Below are 16,115 nucleotides of genomic sequence, written 5' to 3' on the forward strand. Positions count from 1 at the left end.
GGAGGCTGAGGGGAGACCTCATCCCATCCCATCCCATTCTATCCCATCCCATTCTATCCCATCCCTTTCCATCCCATCCCTTTCCATCCCATCCCTTTCCATCCCATCCCATTCCATCCCATCCCATCCCATCCCATCCCATCCCTTTCCATCCCATCACATTCTATCCCATCCCATCCCATCCCTTTCCATCCCATCCCATCCCATCCCTTTCTATCCCATCCCATCCCATCCCATCCCTTTCCATCCCATCCCATCCCTTTCTATCCCATCCCATCCCATCCCATCCCTTTCCATCCCATCCCTTTCCATCCCATCCCATCCCATCCCTTTCTATCCCATCCCATCCCATCCCATCCCTTTCCATCCCATCCCATCCCATCCCATCCCTTTCTATCCCATCCCATCCCATCCCATCCCATCCCTTTCCATCCCATCCCTTTCCATCCCATCCCATCCCATCCCTTTCCATCCCATCCCTTTCCATCCCATCCCTTCCCATCCCATCCCTTTCCTTCCCATCCCATCCCATCCCTTTCCATCCCATCCCATCCCTTCCCATCCCATCCCTTTCCTTCCCATCCCATCCCATCCCATCCCATCCCATCCCATCCCATCCCATCCCATCCCTTTCCATCCCATCCCATCCCACCCCTTCCCATCCCATCCCTTCCCATCCCTTCCCATCCCTTCCCATCCCTTCCCATCCCATCCCATCCCATCCCATCCCATCCCTTCCCATCCCATCCCATCCCTTCCCATCCCATCCCATCCCATCCCATCCCTTTCCATCCCATCCCTTTCCATCCCATCCCATCCCATCCCATCCCATCCCATCCCTTCCCATCCCATCCCTTCCCATCCCATCCCATCCCATCCCTTTCCATCCCATCCCATCCCTTCCCATCCCATCCCATCCCATCCCTTTCCATCCCATCCCTTTCCATCCCATCCCTTTCCATCCCATCCCATCCCATCCCATCCCATCCCATCCCATCCCTTTCCATCCCATCCCATCCCATCCCATCCCATCCCATCCCATCCCTTTCCATCCCATCCCATCCCATCCCTTTCCATCCCATCCCATCCCATCCCATCCCATCCCATCCCATCCCATCCCATCCCATCCCATCCCATCCCATCCCATCCCATCCCTTTCCATCCCATCCCATCCCATTCTATCCCATCCCATCCCATCCCATCCCATCCCATTCTATCCCATCCCATCCCATCCCATCCCATCCCATCCCTTTCCATCCCATCCCATCCCTTTCCATCCCATCCCATCCCATGCCGTTCCCCCTGCCAGCCCCCCGCTGGTGCAGGCTGGTGGCAGGGCTGGCTCTGTGTTCCCGCAGGGGGGGACTCCTACCCCCGCTACCAGGCGGTGCTGGGGCCGGAGCAGCTCTCCTACGTGCTGGAGCGCCCTGGCAGCGGGGAGCACACCTTCTACGTGGAGGGCTTGGCCTTCCCCGACCTGGGCTTCTCAGGCTTGGTTTCCTTCAGTGCCAGCTTGCTGGAGGCCACCCATCAGGTGTGTTGGGGTCTTGGTGATCCCCCCCAGCCCTCGCCAAGCCCCCTCCTGGGGGAGGTTTTCCCACCCTGAGCTCTGGTTGCCCCTCGCAGCACTCCCCGGGCACCCCCATCTTCACCGACACGGTGGTGTTCCGTGTGGCACCCTGGATCATGACCCCCAACACCCAGCAGCCTCTGGAGGTCTTTGTCTGCAGGTAGGGAGGACACCACAGCACGTGGGGGGCGGGGGGGGCTCACACCCCATCACTCTGGACAGAAGGGCAGAGTCTAATGGGATGGCATTGAATAAGACCAAGTGCCAGGGGCTGCACTTTGGCCACGGCAACCCCAGGCAGAGCTACAGGCTGGGGGCAGAGTGGCTGAGAGCTGCCAAACAGAGAGGGACCTGGGGGTGCTGATTGACAGCTGCCTAAACATGAGCCAGCAGTGTGCCCAGGTGGCCAAGAAGGCCAAGGGCATCCTGGCCTGTATTAGGAATAGTGTGGCCAGCAGGAGCAGGGAGGTCATTGTGCCCTGTGCTCAGCACTGCTTAGGCCACACCTGGAGTCCTGTGTCCAGTTCTGGGCCCCTCAGTTTAAGAAGGACATTGAGAGACTTGAAGGTGTCCAGAGAAGGGCAACAGAGCTGGGGAGGGGTCTGGAGCACAGCCCTGGGAGGAGAGGCTGAGGGAGCTGGGGTTGCTTAGCCTGCAGAAGAGAAGGATCAGAGGTGACCTCATTGCCCTCTACAACTACCTGAAAGGTAATTGTAGACAGGAGGGGGTTGGGCTCTTCTGCCAGGCACCCAGCACCAGAACAAGGGGACACAGTCTCAAGCTGTGCCAGGGGAGGTTTAGACTCGAGGTGAGGAGAAAGTTCTTCACCGAGCGAGTCGTTCGGCATTGGGATGTGCTGCCCAGGGAGGTGGTGGAGTCGCCAGCCCTGGAGGTGTTCAAGAGGGGATTGGATGTGGCCCTTGGAGCCATGGTCTAGTCATGAGGTCTGTCAAGACAGGTTGGACTTGATGATCCTTGGGGTCTCTTCCAGCCTTAGCTATACTGTGACTGTGATTACTCTGTTTACCTTTGGAGGCTCTCCAAGGAGGACTCTCCCCACAGCCTCGCAGTACCTCAGAGGTTGGAAGGGACCTCCTGCCAAAGCAGGATCACTTAGGGTAGTCCACACAGAGATACAGCCAAGTGGGTCTGGGAAGCCTCCAGAGCTCCACAGCTTCTCTGGGCAGCCTTCCTTGCTGCAAGGCAGCTCCAGGGTGAGCCAGGCTCTAGGCATTGCTGCACTGGAGGCAGCTGGGCAGGGAACCTGCTGGCACTGCTGCACCCACTGCAATCCCAAAGAGAATCAGAGAGTCACAGAATGGTTGGAAGGGGCCTCCAGAGATCATGGAGTCCAAGCCCCCTGCCAGAGCAGGGTCACCCAGGGCAGGTGGCACAGGAACACATCCAGGTGTTCAGAGAAGACTCCACAGCCCCCCTGGGCAGCCTGCTCCAGGGTCCTGCCACCCTCACCATAAAGAAGCTTCTCCTCACGTTGAGGTGGAACCTCCTGGGTTCTAGCTTGTACCTCTTGCTCCTTGCCCTGTCACTGGGACAAGGGCTGGAGGAGCCCCTCCAGGCTCTCACCTCAGGCAGGGCTGTTGCAGAGTGCATTGGGGAATGAGGAAGGGGCTGCAGGGTTGGGCTTTGGGAGGGCTCCTTCTCACCCTTGCCTTGCTGGGGGGTGCTTCCCGTGCTTCTTGCCTGGCAGCCTTTGCTCTCCCCTCTCTCTCCAGCATCCAGTGGGGCTCAGACTCCAACGAGGTCTTCCTGGAAGGGCTCAGGGCCCTGCTGAGGAAAGCCAACTGCAAGCTGACCATCTGCTCCGAGGTGGAGACGCGCAGCGACCGCTGGATCCAGGTCACCTCTCCAGGCTTCTGCAGGGGGGGTCCCCTGGCCCCCTCCTCCCAGGCTCCTGGGGCAATGCAGGGGGGCACCCCCCATTGCTGGCACCCCCCATGGCTGGCACCCCTGGCAGGGACTTGCTGAGTTGTCTGGGGAGGATGCTAAGAGGTGAACCAGAGCATGGGGAAGTGCTGCTGGTGGTAGCAGCACAGGCAGGGATAGTATCATAGAATCAGTCAGGGTTGGAAGGGACCACAAGGATCAGCCAGTTCCAACCCCCCTGCCATGGGCAGGGACACCCCACACTAGATCAGCCTGGCCAGAGCCTCATCCAGCCTGGGCTTAAACACCTCCAGGGATGGGGCCTCAACCACCTCCCTGGACAACCCATTCCAGGGCTTCACCACTCTCCTGGGGAAGAACTTCCTCCTCCCCTCCAGCCTGAATCTCCCCACCTCCAGCTTCATTCCATCCCCCCCCAGTCCTATCACTCCCTGAGAGCCTGAGCAGTCCCTCCTCAGCCTTCTTGCAGCCCCCTTCAGATCCTGGAAGGCCACAATGAGGTCACCTCAGAGCCTTCTCTTCTCCAGACTGAACAGCCCCAACTCCTTCAGTCTCCTTCAGCCAGGAGGATGCTGTGGTTCTCACAGCAGAGCAGCTCCAGCCCTCTGCTCATCCTCCTGGCCCTGCTCTGGACACCTTCCAGCACCTCCAGCTCCCTCTTGTCATAGGGGCTCCAGAGCTGGAGGCAGTACTCCAGGTGGGGTCTCCCCAGAGCTGAGCAGAGGGGCAGAATCCCCTCCCTGGCCCTGCTGGCCACACTTCTCTTGCTGCAGCCCAGGCTCTGCTTGGCTCTCTGGGCTGCAAGTGCACTCTGAGAGCTCCTGGTGAGCTTCTCCTCCCCCAGCACCCCCAAGGCTCTCTCCTCAGGGCTGCTTTCCAGCCAGTCCCTGCCCAGCCTGGAGTTGTGCCTGGCATTGCCTCCCCCCAGCTGCAGGACCCTGCCCTTGGTCTTGTTGACCCTCCTGAGGTTGGCTTGTGCCCAGCTCTCCAGCCTGCCCAGCTCCCTCTGGATGGATCCCTTCCCTCCAGCTGTCTGCTGCCCCACACAGCTTGGTGCCATCAGCAACCCTGCTGAGGGGGCACTCAGTGCCACTGTCCCTGGCACCCACAAAGATGTGGAACAGCATGATGCTGCCCATGGAGCCCCTTGCAGAAGGGACCCTTTGGGGGCACTGCAAGAGAGGGTCCCATTGCAGGAGGGCCTTCTTGGGGCTTTCCAAGAGGAATCCCATTACAAGAGAGACCTTCTGGGCTTTGCAAGAGGGTCTCCACTGCAAGAGGAACCCTGTAAGACACTGCAAGAGGGGTCCTGATGCAAGAAGGAGCTTGTGGGGCATTGCAAGGGGGACCTCATTGCAAGAGGAACCCTAAGGGACAAGGCAGAAGGGACCCTGTGGGGCTTTGCAAGGGGGTCCCTGCTGCACAACAAGCCCTCATGGCACATTACAAGATGGTCCCCACTGCAGCAGGGACCCCATGGACCCTGTAAGAGGGCCCCATGGCCAGCAGGATGTGGTGCAGAGGGGACTGGCCTGCCTGTTGTGGCCACAGGTTGCCAACCCCAGGGGTGATCCCTGCCAGGTCCCCCCCTGCCAGGAGAGCAAGGCAGCTGCTTCCCTTGGGGTTAAGGGTGACAGCCAGGCTTGGCCAGCTTAGCCCCACTTCCTGCTCCACCCCCCCCACACCCCTCGATGAGATGGCTATCACCCTGCCAGGAACCTTCCTCCTCCTCTTGTTCTCCTTCCCACAACAGGATGAGCTGGAGTTTGGCTACGTGGAGGCGCCCCACAAGACCTTCCCTGTCGTCTTTGACTCACCCAGGAACAGAGGCTTGAAGGACTTTGCCTTCAAAAAGATCCTGGTGCGTGGCCAGCCCCTCCTCCCCAGCAGCCCTCCCCCAGGAGGTCCCCCCTGACTGCTGCCCTCTGTCCCCAGGGCCCTGATTTTGGCTATGTGACTCGGGAGCCCCCCGGGAGGGCCATCAGCAGCCTGGACTCCTTCGGCAACCTGGACGTCAGCCCCCCGGTGACGGTGCGAGGGAAGGAGTACCCCCTGGGCAGGATCCTCATCGGCAGCCCCCTGCCCTGGTGAGGCCAGAGAGGCATGGGAAGCCTTGGGTTGGAAGGGACCTCAAAGCTCAGCCAGCTCCAACACCCCTGCCATGGGGCAGGGACACCTCACACTACAGCAGGTTGCTCACAGCCACCTCCAGCCTGGCTGCAAACACCTCCAGGCAGGGGACATCCACAGCAACTGGTTCCAGTGCCTCCTCACCCTCACTCTAAAGAGTTTCTTCCTCATCTCCAGTCTACTTCTGCCCTTTTCCAGCTCAAAGCCACTGTCCCTCATCCTCTCACTTCAGGCCCTTGTCAAAAGCTGCCAGACTGGGCTCAAAGCTTCCCCCTGGCATGCTGGGGAGCTCCGTTGTGGTCCTGCAGGAGGAAGGGTTTGCAGTGTTCAGAGCAGGACTCTGGGGGCAACTCTCATCAAAACAGGAGTGTGGGGCCAGGCCCAGCCCAGAGATAAGGTGCAAAGTGCAGCATCCCTTCTGAAATCACAGAACCATAGCACTGGCTGGGTTGGGAAAGGCCTCTAAGCTCATCCAGTCCAACCAGCAACCCAACCCCACCATGGCCACAGGGTTCTTGAACATCTCCTGGGATGGGGACTCCACCACCCCCCTGGGCAGCCTGTGCCAGTCCCTGACCACTCTTGCAGGACACAAATTGTTCCTCATGTCCAACCTCATCCTCCCCTGGCACAGTTTCCAGGCCATTTCCTCTCCTTCTATCATCTGATACTAGGGAGAGGAGACCAACCCCCACCCCACTCCAACCTCCCAGCAGGGAGCTGTAGAGAGCAATGAGGTCTCCCCTCAGCCTCCTCTTCTCCAGGTTGAACACCCCCAGGTCCCCTCCAGACCCTTCCCCAGCTTTGCTGCCCTTCCCTGGACACCCTCCAGGTTTTCCCTCCCTCCCAAACCAGTGCTGCTCTTGCTCTGATCCTGCAACACCCACTATGCACCCAGCCTGTTTCCACCCTCCCCACACCTTTCCTGATAGGATAGCATAGGATAGCATAGGATAGGATAGGATAGGATAGGATAGGATAGGATAGGATAGGATAGGATAGGATAGGATAGGATAGAATAGACCAGGTTGGAAAAGACCTGAGAGATCATCAAGTCCAAGCTATCACCCAACACCATCTGATCAACTCAACCATGGCACCAAGGGCCTCAGCCAGGCTCTTCCTAAACACCTCCAGGGATGGTGACACCACCCTGGGCAGCACATCCCAATGGCCAATCTCTCTGTCTGGGAAGAACTTCTTCCTAATATCTAGCCTAAACCTGCCCTGGCACAGCTTGAGACTGTGTCCTCTTGTTCTGGGGCTGGCTGCCTGCCTGGCAGAAGAGCCCAACCCCCAGCTGGCTCCAAGCTCCCTTCAGGGAGTTGCAGAGAGCAAGAAGGTCTCCCCTGAGCCTCCTCTTCTGCAGGCTAAGCAACCCCAGCTCCCTCAGCCTCTCCTCCCAGGGCTGTGCTCCAGACCCCTCCCCAGCTTTCTTGCCCTTCTCTGGACACCTTCCAGCAGCTCAACCTCTTTCCTAACCTGAGGAGCCCAGAACTGGACACAGGACTCCAGGTGTGGCCTGAGCAGTGCTGAGCACAGGGCAGGATGAGCTCCCTGCTCCTGCTGGCCACACTCTTCCTGCTGCAGGCAGCTCCTGGTCCCTCCCTGATGCAGCTTCTCTTGAGGTGGCCTCCTGCAATGTGCTGGCTCCTTGAGTGGCCTCCTCGGTGCCCTGCAGCTGGCTTTGGGCTCAGTGTGGTGCTTCCCAGCAGGGATCGTTCATGCCAGCAGCTCCAAGCCCTCCCCCCCAACCCAGGCTGTCTCCCGCAGGGTTTCCGGCTGCTGCTGGCCAGCCCCAACGCCTGCTACAGGCTCTTCCAGGAGCAGCAGAGGCAGGGCCATGGGGAAGCCACACAGCTGGTTGGTAAGGGAGAGCCTGAGGGCATCTCTCTGCTCTGAGGAGGACCCTGCCAGTCTCCCTGACCTCTGTCCCTTACCCCTCTGCCAGTGTCTCTTACCTGCGTCCCCTGCCAGTGCCCCCTGCCAGTCTTCCTGACCTCTGTCCCTTACCAGTGTCCCTTACCAGTGTCCCTTGACAGTGCCCCCTGCCAGTCTCCCTTACCCTCCTGCCAGTCTCCCTTACCCTCCTGCCAGTCTCCCTTACCCTCCTGCCAGTGCCCCCTTCCAGTCTCCCTTACCCCCTACCAGTGCCCCCTGCCAGTCTCCCTTATCCCCCTACCAGTCTCCCTTACCTCCCTGCCAGTGCCCCCTGCCAGTGTCCCTTACCCCCTACCAGTGTCCCCTGCCTGTCTCCCTTACCCCCCTGCCAGTGCCCCCTGCCTGTCTCCCTTACCCCCCTGCCAGTCTCCCTTACCCCCCTGCCAGTGCCCCCTGCCTGTCTCCCTTACCCCCCTGCCAGTCTCCCTTACCCCCCTGCCAGTCTCCCTTACCAGTGCCCCCTGCCAGTCTCCCTTACCCCCCTGCCAGTGCCCCCTGCCAGTCTCCCTTACCCCCCTGCCAGTGCCCCCTGCCAGTCTCCCTTACCCCCTGCCAGTGCCCCCTGCCAGTCTCCCAGCCCCAACGCCTGCTCCAGGCTCTTCCAGGGGCAGCAGAGGCAGGGCCATGGGGGAGCCACCCCAGCCCCCTCAGCCTCTCCTCCTTGTGCCCTTGCACAGGGGGAGCAGGATGGTCCAGGAAAGGGTAAAATCCTGACTGACTGGAAGCTGTTTTGCTGTGGGGCAGGCAGTGCTTGGCAGCCCTGCAGGAACAACAACAGCTCCCTCTCAAAAGCCTCCACAAAGGAGGTCATTTTCCCAGGGAAATAACAAGGAGGGGGGGTGGGGATGGGGATGGATCTGGATGGGATAACAAATGGGATACACCAACCCCAGCCCTGCTGTGAGCCAGGGAGGGGAGGGGGGGGTCTTGTTTCAGTTATGGCAGTGACTAACTGGTGCTTTCCCAGCCTCTCCACCTCCATAATTAGCCCTTATTACTAGAAGGGTAATTAATGTTTTGCCAGCCTGCTGCTGGCTGTCTAGGAAAACTTCTTCCCCCCTGCCCCTGCAAGGAGTGATTGAAGATTCAGGAGGATGGAGGGTGGGGGAGGGGGCAGGGGAGGGGTGGGAAATGAAAGCCAAAGGTGCCCAAGGAGGGGGAGGGAGGTGATGTGCAATTCCCTAGAGAGAGAGAGAGAGATGTGGCCTAGAGGGATATTAATGGGTGAGCTGGGTTAGAAGCTGTCATTAGCTGATGGTGTAGGTGTATTGGAGCTTGTAATAGAGGGAGGTTGGAGTTTAGGTTCTCACAGAGGTGAGAGTTTGGGCCCTAATCAGGGCAGGGCTGATGGAGATAACAGAGATGCTGGAGGCTGATTGGGCTCCACTAATAAATGACCCCAGCTGGACTTGATGGTCTCAGAAGGGTCATTGCCAGCCTTAATGATCCTGTGGCTCTGTATCAGCACTGAATCACAGGAGGAGAGTCTTGGCAGTGAGAGGGCAGAGACACTGCAGCAGGCTGCCCAGGGAGGTGGTGGAGTCCCCATCCCTGGAGGTGTTCAAGAGGGGCTTGGATGTGGCACTTGGAGCCATGGTTTAGTCATGGGGTCTGTGGTGAGAGGTTGGACTTGGTGAGCTGTGAGGTCTCTTCCAACCTTGGTGATTCTGTGGCTGTCTCCTCCCTGGAGGTGTTCAAGGCCAGGCTGGATGAGGCCTTGAGCAGCCTGGACTGGTGGGAGGGGTCCCTGCCCATGGCAGGAGGTTGGAACTGGCTGACCTTCAAGGTCCCTTCCAACCCAACCCATTCTGGGGTTCTATGCCTTGGGCCAGGAAGAGCTCTGGAAGGGAAAGTCCTTCTCAAATGTCAGCTCAAGCTTAGGAATTGTTGAGCTGTCTGGTCAGCCATGGGCAGCACACTTCCAGGCAGCATGATAAAGGCAATGGTCAATGGAAAATTGGTGAGAACCCAAACCAGGCCATGAAGAGAGACTGTCCTGCTTGGGGCAAGCAGGATGGGAGCACAGAGCTGGAGGCTGAAGGGGGAAAGGCATCAGGAAGGCACTGAGTTGGCTTTCCCATCAGCATCTTCCTGGAGCTGTGTGGTCTGGGGCAGCTTTGGGGCTGGTGGTGGGTGGCTCCTGCTGAGGACAAGCCCCAGATGGCACTGGGAGGTCATTTCCCTGCCAGGTGACATCCTCTTGTCTCTTGATGCTGCAGAGGTATCCCTAACCCTAACCCTGCCCATGGCAGGGGGGTTGGAAATGGATGATCTTTAAAGGCTTTTCCAACCCAACTCATTCTAAGATCCCAGGAATCATCCAGTCCAAGCCTCAGCCCAACCCCACCATGGCCTTAAACCATCTCCCAACATGCCATGGCCACAGGTGTTTGAACACCTCCAGGGATGGGGACTCCACCACCTCCCTGGGCAGCCTGTGCCAGACCCTGAAGGGACCTCTGGAGACCATCCAGTCCAACCCCCCCCTGCCAGAGCAGGGTCACCTGGAGCAGGTCACACAGGAATTCATCCAGGTGGGATTGGAATGTCTCCAGGGATGGGGACTCCACCATCTCCCTGGGCAGCCTGGGACAGTCCCTGACCATGCAGTGATAGAATCACAGGAGGTTAGGGGTGGGAAGGGACCTCTGGAGACCATCCAGTCCAACCCCCCCTGCCAGAGCAGGGTCACCTGGAGCAGGTCACACAGGAACTCATCCAGGTGGGGTTGGAATGTCTCCAGGGATGGGGACTCCACCACCTCCCTGAGCAGCCTGCTCCAGGGCTCCAGCACCCTCTCAGCAGAGGAGTTTTGCCTCATGTTGAGGTGGAATTTCCTGGGTTCCAGTTTGTGTCCATTGCCTCTTGTCCTGCCACAGGACAGCACTGAGAAGAGCCTGGCCCCTTCTTAAGAGCCCCCTTCAGAGAGCTGTAAACACTCACAAGGTCCCCTCCCAGCCTTTTCTCTTCCAGGCTAAACCTGTGACAGCTAAATCTGTGCAAAGATATCTCATCAGGGAATCCTGCACTGCTCTGGCTTGGCAGGGACCTCCAAGATCATCCAGTTCCAACCCCCCTGCCGTGGCCAGGGACACCTCCCACCAGGCCAGGTTGCCCAAGCCCCCATCCAACCTGGCTTTGAACACTTCCAGTCTTGGAGCCTCCACAGCTTCTCTGGGCAGCCTCTTCCAGTGCCTCTCCACCCTCCTGAGGAGCAATTTCTTCCTCATAGAATGGTCCAGGCTGGAGGGGACCTCCAAAGCTCATCCAGTCAGACCCCCCCTGCAGTCAGCAGGGACATCCCCAACTAGATCAGGCTGCCCAGGGCCTCATCCAGCCTCACCTTGAATATCCCCAGGGAAGGAGCCTCAAGCACCTCCCTGGGCAACCTCTTCCAGTGCTCCACCACCCTCAGAGTGATGAACTTCTTCCTCACATCCAATCTCAATCTGCTCTGCTCTGGTTTGAAGCCATTGCCCCTGGTCCTGCCCCTGCAGGCCTTTGCAAGCAGTCTCTCTCCATCCTTCCTGTAGCCCCCTTCAGGCACTGGCAGGCTGCTGTTAGGTCTCCCTGGAGTCTTCTCTTCTCCAGGCTGCACAGCCCCAGCTCCCTCAGCCTGTCCCCACAGCAGAGCTGCTCCAACCCCCTGAGCATCTTGGTGGCTCTCCTCTGGACCTGCTCTATCAGGTCCAGGTCCTTCCTTATCTCTCATCTCAATCCAGCTTCTTCCAGTTTGACCTCATCACCCCTCTTCCTGTCACTCCATGCCTTTGTCCATCTTTCCTGCAGCCCCCTTTCAAGTCCTGGAAGGCTGCTCCAAGGTCTCCCTGGATCCTTCTCTCCTCCATACAGGAGCTAATTAGGTTAGAGAAGAGGAGGCTGAGAGGTGACCTCATTGCTGTTGCTAAAGCTGTGCAGGGGGAGTGCCCAGAGGCTGGAGCCAGGCTCTGCTGGGGGATGCCCAATGCCAGCACCAGGGGCAGTGGTGGAAGCTGAGGCAGAGGAAGTGCCATGGAAACAGGAGGAAGAATTATTTCCCTGTGAGACTGACAGAGGCCTGGAGCAGGCTGCCCAGGGGGGTTGTGGAGTCTCCCTCTCCAGAGATATCCAAGACCTACCTGGATGTGTTCCTGTGTGAGCTGCTCTGGGTGACCCTGCTCTGGCAGGGGGCTTGGACTGGATGAGCTTTGGGCTTGATGATCTCTGAGGTCTTTTCCAACCTGGGTGATTCTATGATTCTATCTTTTGAGGTCCCTTCCAGCCCCTGAAATTCTGTGGTTCTCTGCTTCTGTGTTTCGCTGATTCTGATCCTCTGGTTCTGTGTTCCTCTGCTTCTGATTCTCTGATTCTGATTCTTTGATTCTGATTCTCTGATTCTTTGATTCTCTGATTCTCTGTTTTTGATTCTGTGGTTCTCTGATTCTGATTCTCTGACTCTCTGATTCTCTGACTCTCTGATTCTCTGATTCTGATTCTTAGGTTCTTTGATTTTCTGATTCTCTGATTCTGTGTTTCTCTGATTCTGATTCTCAGATTCTGATTTTCTGATTCTCTTATTCTCTGATTCTGATTCTCTGATTCTTTGATTTTCTGATTCTCTGATTCTGTGTTTCTCTGATTCTTTGATTCTGATTCTTTGATTCTCTGATTCTTTGATTCTGATTCTCTGATTTTGATTCTCTGATTCTCTGATTCTGAGTCTTTGATTCTCTTATTCTCTGATTCTGATTCTCTGATTCTATTATTCTCTGATTCTGATTCTCTGATTCTTTGATTCTCTGATTCTGATTCTCTGCTTCTCTGCTTCTGTGATTCTCTGGTTCTGATTCTCTGATTCTTTGATTCTTTGATTCTGATTCTTTGATTCTCTGATTCTTTTATTCTGATTCTCTGACTCTCTGATTCTCTTATTCTGTGATTCTCTGGTTCTGATTCTTTGATTCTCTGATTCTGATTCTTTGATTCTCTGATTCTTTTATTCTGATTCTCTGCTTCTCTGCTTCTGTGATTCTCTGGTTCTGATTCCTTGATTCTCTTATTCTCTGATTCTGATTCTTTGATTCTCTGATTCTGATTCTTTGATTCTCTGAATATCTGATTTTGATTCTTTGATTCTCTGATTCTCTGATTCTTTGATTCTCTGATTCTCTGATTTTGATTCTTTGATTCTCTGATTCTGATTCTTTGATTCTCTGGTTCTGATTCTTTGATTCTCTGCTTCTCTGCTTCTCTGATTCTTTGATTCTTTGATTCTGATTCTTTGATTCTCTGATTCTTTTATTCTGATTCTCTGCTTCTCTGATTCTCTGCTTCTGTGATTCTCTGGTTCTGATTCTTTGATTCTCTGATTCTGATTCTTTGATTCTCTGATTCTCTGGTTCTGATTCTTTGATTCCCTGATTCTCTGATTTTGATTCTCTGATTCTTATTCTCTGCTTCTGATTCTCTGCTTCACTGCTTCTGTGATTCTCTGCTTCTGTGTTTCTCTGCCACCAGGCAGCTCTGGGATGCCCCTTCCCAGCGTTTCCCGTGCCGGCGAGACGCCCACAGGCGTCTTCTCCTCCTTGGCACGACGCTCAGGGGGGAGCTGGGGGGCAGACCTTGGCGAGGGGAGCGCTGACCACCTGCTCTGCCCTCCCTCTGCTGCCCAGGGCCTCAGGCAGGAGGATGTCCAAGGCGGTCAGGGACTTCCTCTACGCGCAGAAGGTGCAGGCGCCGCTGGAGGTCTACTCGGAGTGGCTGAGCGTGGGCCACGTGGATGAATTCCTCACCTTTGTCCCTGCTTATGACAGGAAGGTACCAGACCTGCAGCTCCCCCTGCCCCTGGCATGGAGCTATGTGCCTCCCCCCCCCCATCATCCCCCCAAAGTCCTTTAGAAGAGAAGAGAATTAACCAGGTTGGAAGAGACCTTTGAGATCATCAAGCCCAAGCTATCACCCAGCACCATCTGATCAACTCAACCATGGCACCAAGGGCCTCAGCCAGGCTCTTCCTAAACACCTCCAGGGATGGGGACTCCACCACCTCCCTGGGCAGCACATTCCCATGGCCAATCTCTCTGTCTGGGAAGAATTTCTTCCTAACATCCAGCCTGAACCTCCCCTGGCACAGCTTGAGACTGTGTCCTCTTGTTCTGGTGCTGGCTGCCTGCCTGGCAGAAGAGCCCAACCCCCACCTGGCTACAACCTCCCTTCAGGGAGTTGCAGAGAGCAAGAAGGTCTCCCCTGAGCCTCCTCTGCTCCAGGCTAAGCAACCCCAGCTCCCTCAGCCTCTCCTCCCAGGGCTGTGCTCCAGACCCCTCCCCAGCTTTCTTGCCCTTCTCTGGACACCTTCCAGCAGCTCAACCTCTTTCCTAAGCTGAGGAGCCCAGAGCTGGACACAGGACTCCAGGTGTGGCCTGAGCAGTGCTGAGCACAGGGCAGGATGAGCTCCCTGCTCCTGCTGGCCACACTCTTCCTGCTGCAGGCAGCTCCTGGTCCCTCCCTGATGCAGCTTCTCTTGAGGTGGCCTCCTGCAATGTGCTGGCTCCTTGAGTGGCCTCCTCGGTGCCCTGCAGCTGGCTTTGGGCTCAGTGTGGTGCTTCCCAGCAGGGATCGTTCATGCCAGCAGCTCCAAGCCCTCCCCCCCAACCCAGGCTGTCTCCCGCAGGGTTTCCGGCTGCTGCTGGCCAGCCCCAACGCCTGCTACAGGCTCTTCCAGGAGCAGCAGAGGCAGGGCCATGGGGAAGCCACACAGCTGGTTGGTAAGGGAGAGCCTGAGGGCATCTCTCTGCTCTGAGGAGGACCCTGCCAGTCTCCCTGACCTCTGTCCCTTACCCCTCTGCCAGTGTCTCTTACCTGCGTCCCCTGCTAGTGCCCCCTGCCAGTCTCCCTTACCCCCTGCCAGTGCCCCCTGCCAGTCTCCCTTACCTCTGTCCCTTACCAGTGTCCCTTACCAGTGTCCCTTGACAGTGCCCCCTGCCAATCTCCCTTACCCCCTGCCAGTGTCCCCTGCCAGTCTCCCTGACCTCTGTCCCTTACCAGTGTCCCTTACCAGTGTCCCTTGACAGTGCCCCCTGCCAATCTCCCTTACCCCCTGCCAGTGCCCCCTGCCAGTCTCCCTTACCTCTGTCCCTTACTAGTGTCCCTTACCAGTGTCCCTTGACAGTGCCCCCTGCCAGTCTCCCTTACCTCCCTGCCAGTGCCCCCTGCCAGTCTCCCTTACCCCCTACCAGTGTCCCCTGCCTGTCTCCCTTACGCCCCTGCTAGTGCCCCCTGCCAGTCTCCCGTGCCCCCTGCCAGTCTCCCTTACCCCCCTGCCAGTCTCCTGTGCCCCCTGCCAGTCTCCCTTACCCCCCTGCCAGTGCCCCCTGCCAGTCTCCCTTATCCCCCTGCCAGTGTCCCCTGCCAGTGTCCCCTGCCAGTCTCCCTCATCCCCCTACCACTGCCCCCTGCCAGTCTCCCTTACCCACCTGCCAGTGTCCCCTCCCACTCTCTCTTACCAGTGTCCCCTACCAGTGTCCCTTGCCAGTGTCCCCTACCCCCCTGCCAGTGTCCCCTACCCCCTGCCAGTGTCCCCTACCCCCCTGCTAGTGTCCCCTACCTACCTACCAGTGTCCCTTACCCCCCTGCCAGTGTCACCTCCCAGTCTGCCCTCCCAGTCTCCCTTTCCAGTGTCCCCTGCCAGTTTCCCTTTCCCCCCTACCGTTGCCCCCTGCCAGTGCCCCCTGCCAGTGTCCCCTACCCGTGCCCCCTGCCAGCGTCCCCTACCCCCCTGCCAGTGCCCCCTGCCAGTGTGCCCTGCCCATGTCCCTCAGTGCTGTGGTGCCCTGCAGGGCTGAAGGGCACAGAGAGGAGGAGCATTGATGAGCTGCTGGTGGATGAGTCCCTGAGGAGTGACAACAGGCACGTGCAGGTGGGGCTGGGCAGCTCTGCTCAGGGGGGATCTGCTCTAGGGGGGATCTGCTCTGGGGGGGATCTGCTCTGGGGGGGATTTGCTCTCCTCACTTCCAGCCTGCTTCTGGGGCTGGGCAAGAGCAAGGAATGGTGGTATGAGCACCAGGTGGCACCAAAGCAGGAGGGCCACAGAGGTGCCAGGCACCCTTGGGTGGGTACTGGCTCCCCCCTGCCCATGGTCCTGCTGGGAGGGGGGCTGCAGAGGAGGCAAAACTGAGAAAGAGGTTGGGGAACACAGAATCACAGCATGGCAGGGGCTGAAGGGGACCTCTGGAGCTCAGCCAGTCCAACCCCCCCCTGCCAGAGCAGGGGCAGCCAGGGCAGGTCACACAGGGACACATCCAGGTGGGTTCTGGAATGTCTCCAGAGGAGGAGACTCCACCACCACCTCCCTGGGCAGCCTGCTCCAGGGCTCTGCCAGCTTCAGTCAAGAAGTTCCTCCTCATGTTCAGCTGGAGCTTCCTGCCTGCCAGTTTGTGCCCTGTCCAGAGGGGTTGAGGTTGCTGAGGGGGTTGAGGTGGGATGAGATGCAACAGAGTGGCTGAGGGACAGGGCAGGATGCTGTGGGGCACAGAGGGAGCTGCATGGCCTGGGATGGCAGTTCAGGGTCCCTCCATGGGGTGGGATGGCAGTT

At 58.0% G+C, this 16,115-nt stretch overlaps 1 protein-coding gene across 1 annotated transcript in view; it reads left to right on the forward strand.

The window, feature by feature from the left end:
• LOC104308598 (protein-arginine deiminase type-1) overlaps positions 1–16,115 on the forward strand; it is a 29,495-nt gene that overhangs the window by 12,537 nt on the left and 843 nt on the right. Inside the window, exons 7-14 of the mRNA XM_054175819.1 lie at positions 1,359–1,534; positions 1,627–1,730; positions 3,304–3,427; positions 5,229–5,336; positions 5,411–5,562; positions 13,198–13,342; positions 14,196–14,289; positions 15,361–15,440. Coding sequence (XP_054031794.1) covers positions 1,359–1,534; positions 1,627–1,730; positions 3,304–3,427; positions 5,229–5,336; positions 5,411–5,562; positions 13,198–13,342; positions 14,196–14,289; positions 15,361–15,440 — 983 coding nt within the window. The remainder of the gene's footprint in view (positions 1–1,358; positions 1,535–1,626; positions 1,731–3,303; positions 3,428–5,228; positions 5,337–5,410; positions 5,563–13,197; positions 13,343–14,195; positions 14,290–15,360; positions 15,441–16,115) is intronic.

The sequence above is a fragment of the Dryobates pubescens genome, chromosome 33 (assembly GCF_014839835.1).
Source record: "Dryobates pubescens isolate bDryPub1 chromosome 33, bDryPub1.pri, whole genome shotgun sequence".
In the NCBI taxonomy this organism is placed as follows: domain Eukaryota; kingdom Metazoa; phylum Chordata; class Aves; order Piciformes; family Picidae; genus Dryobates; species Dryobates pubescens.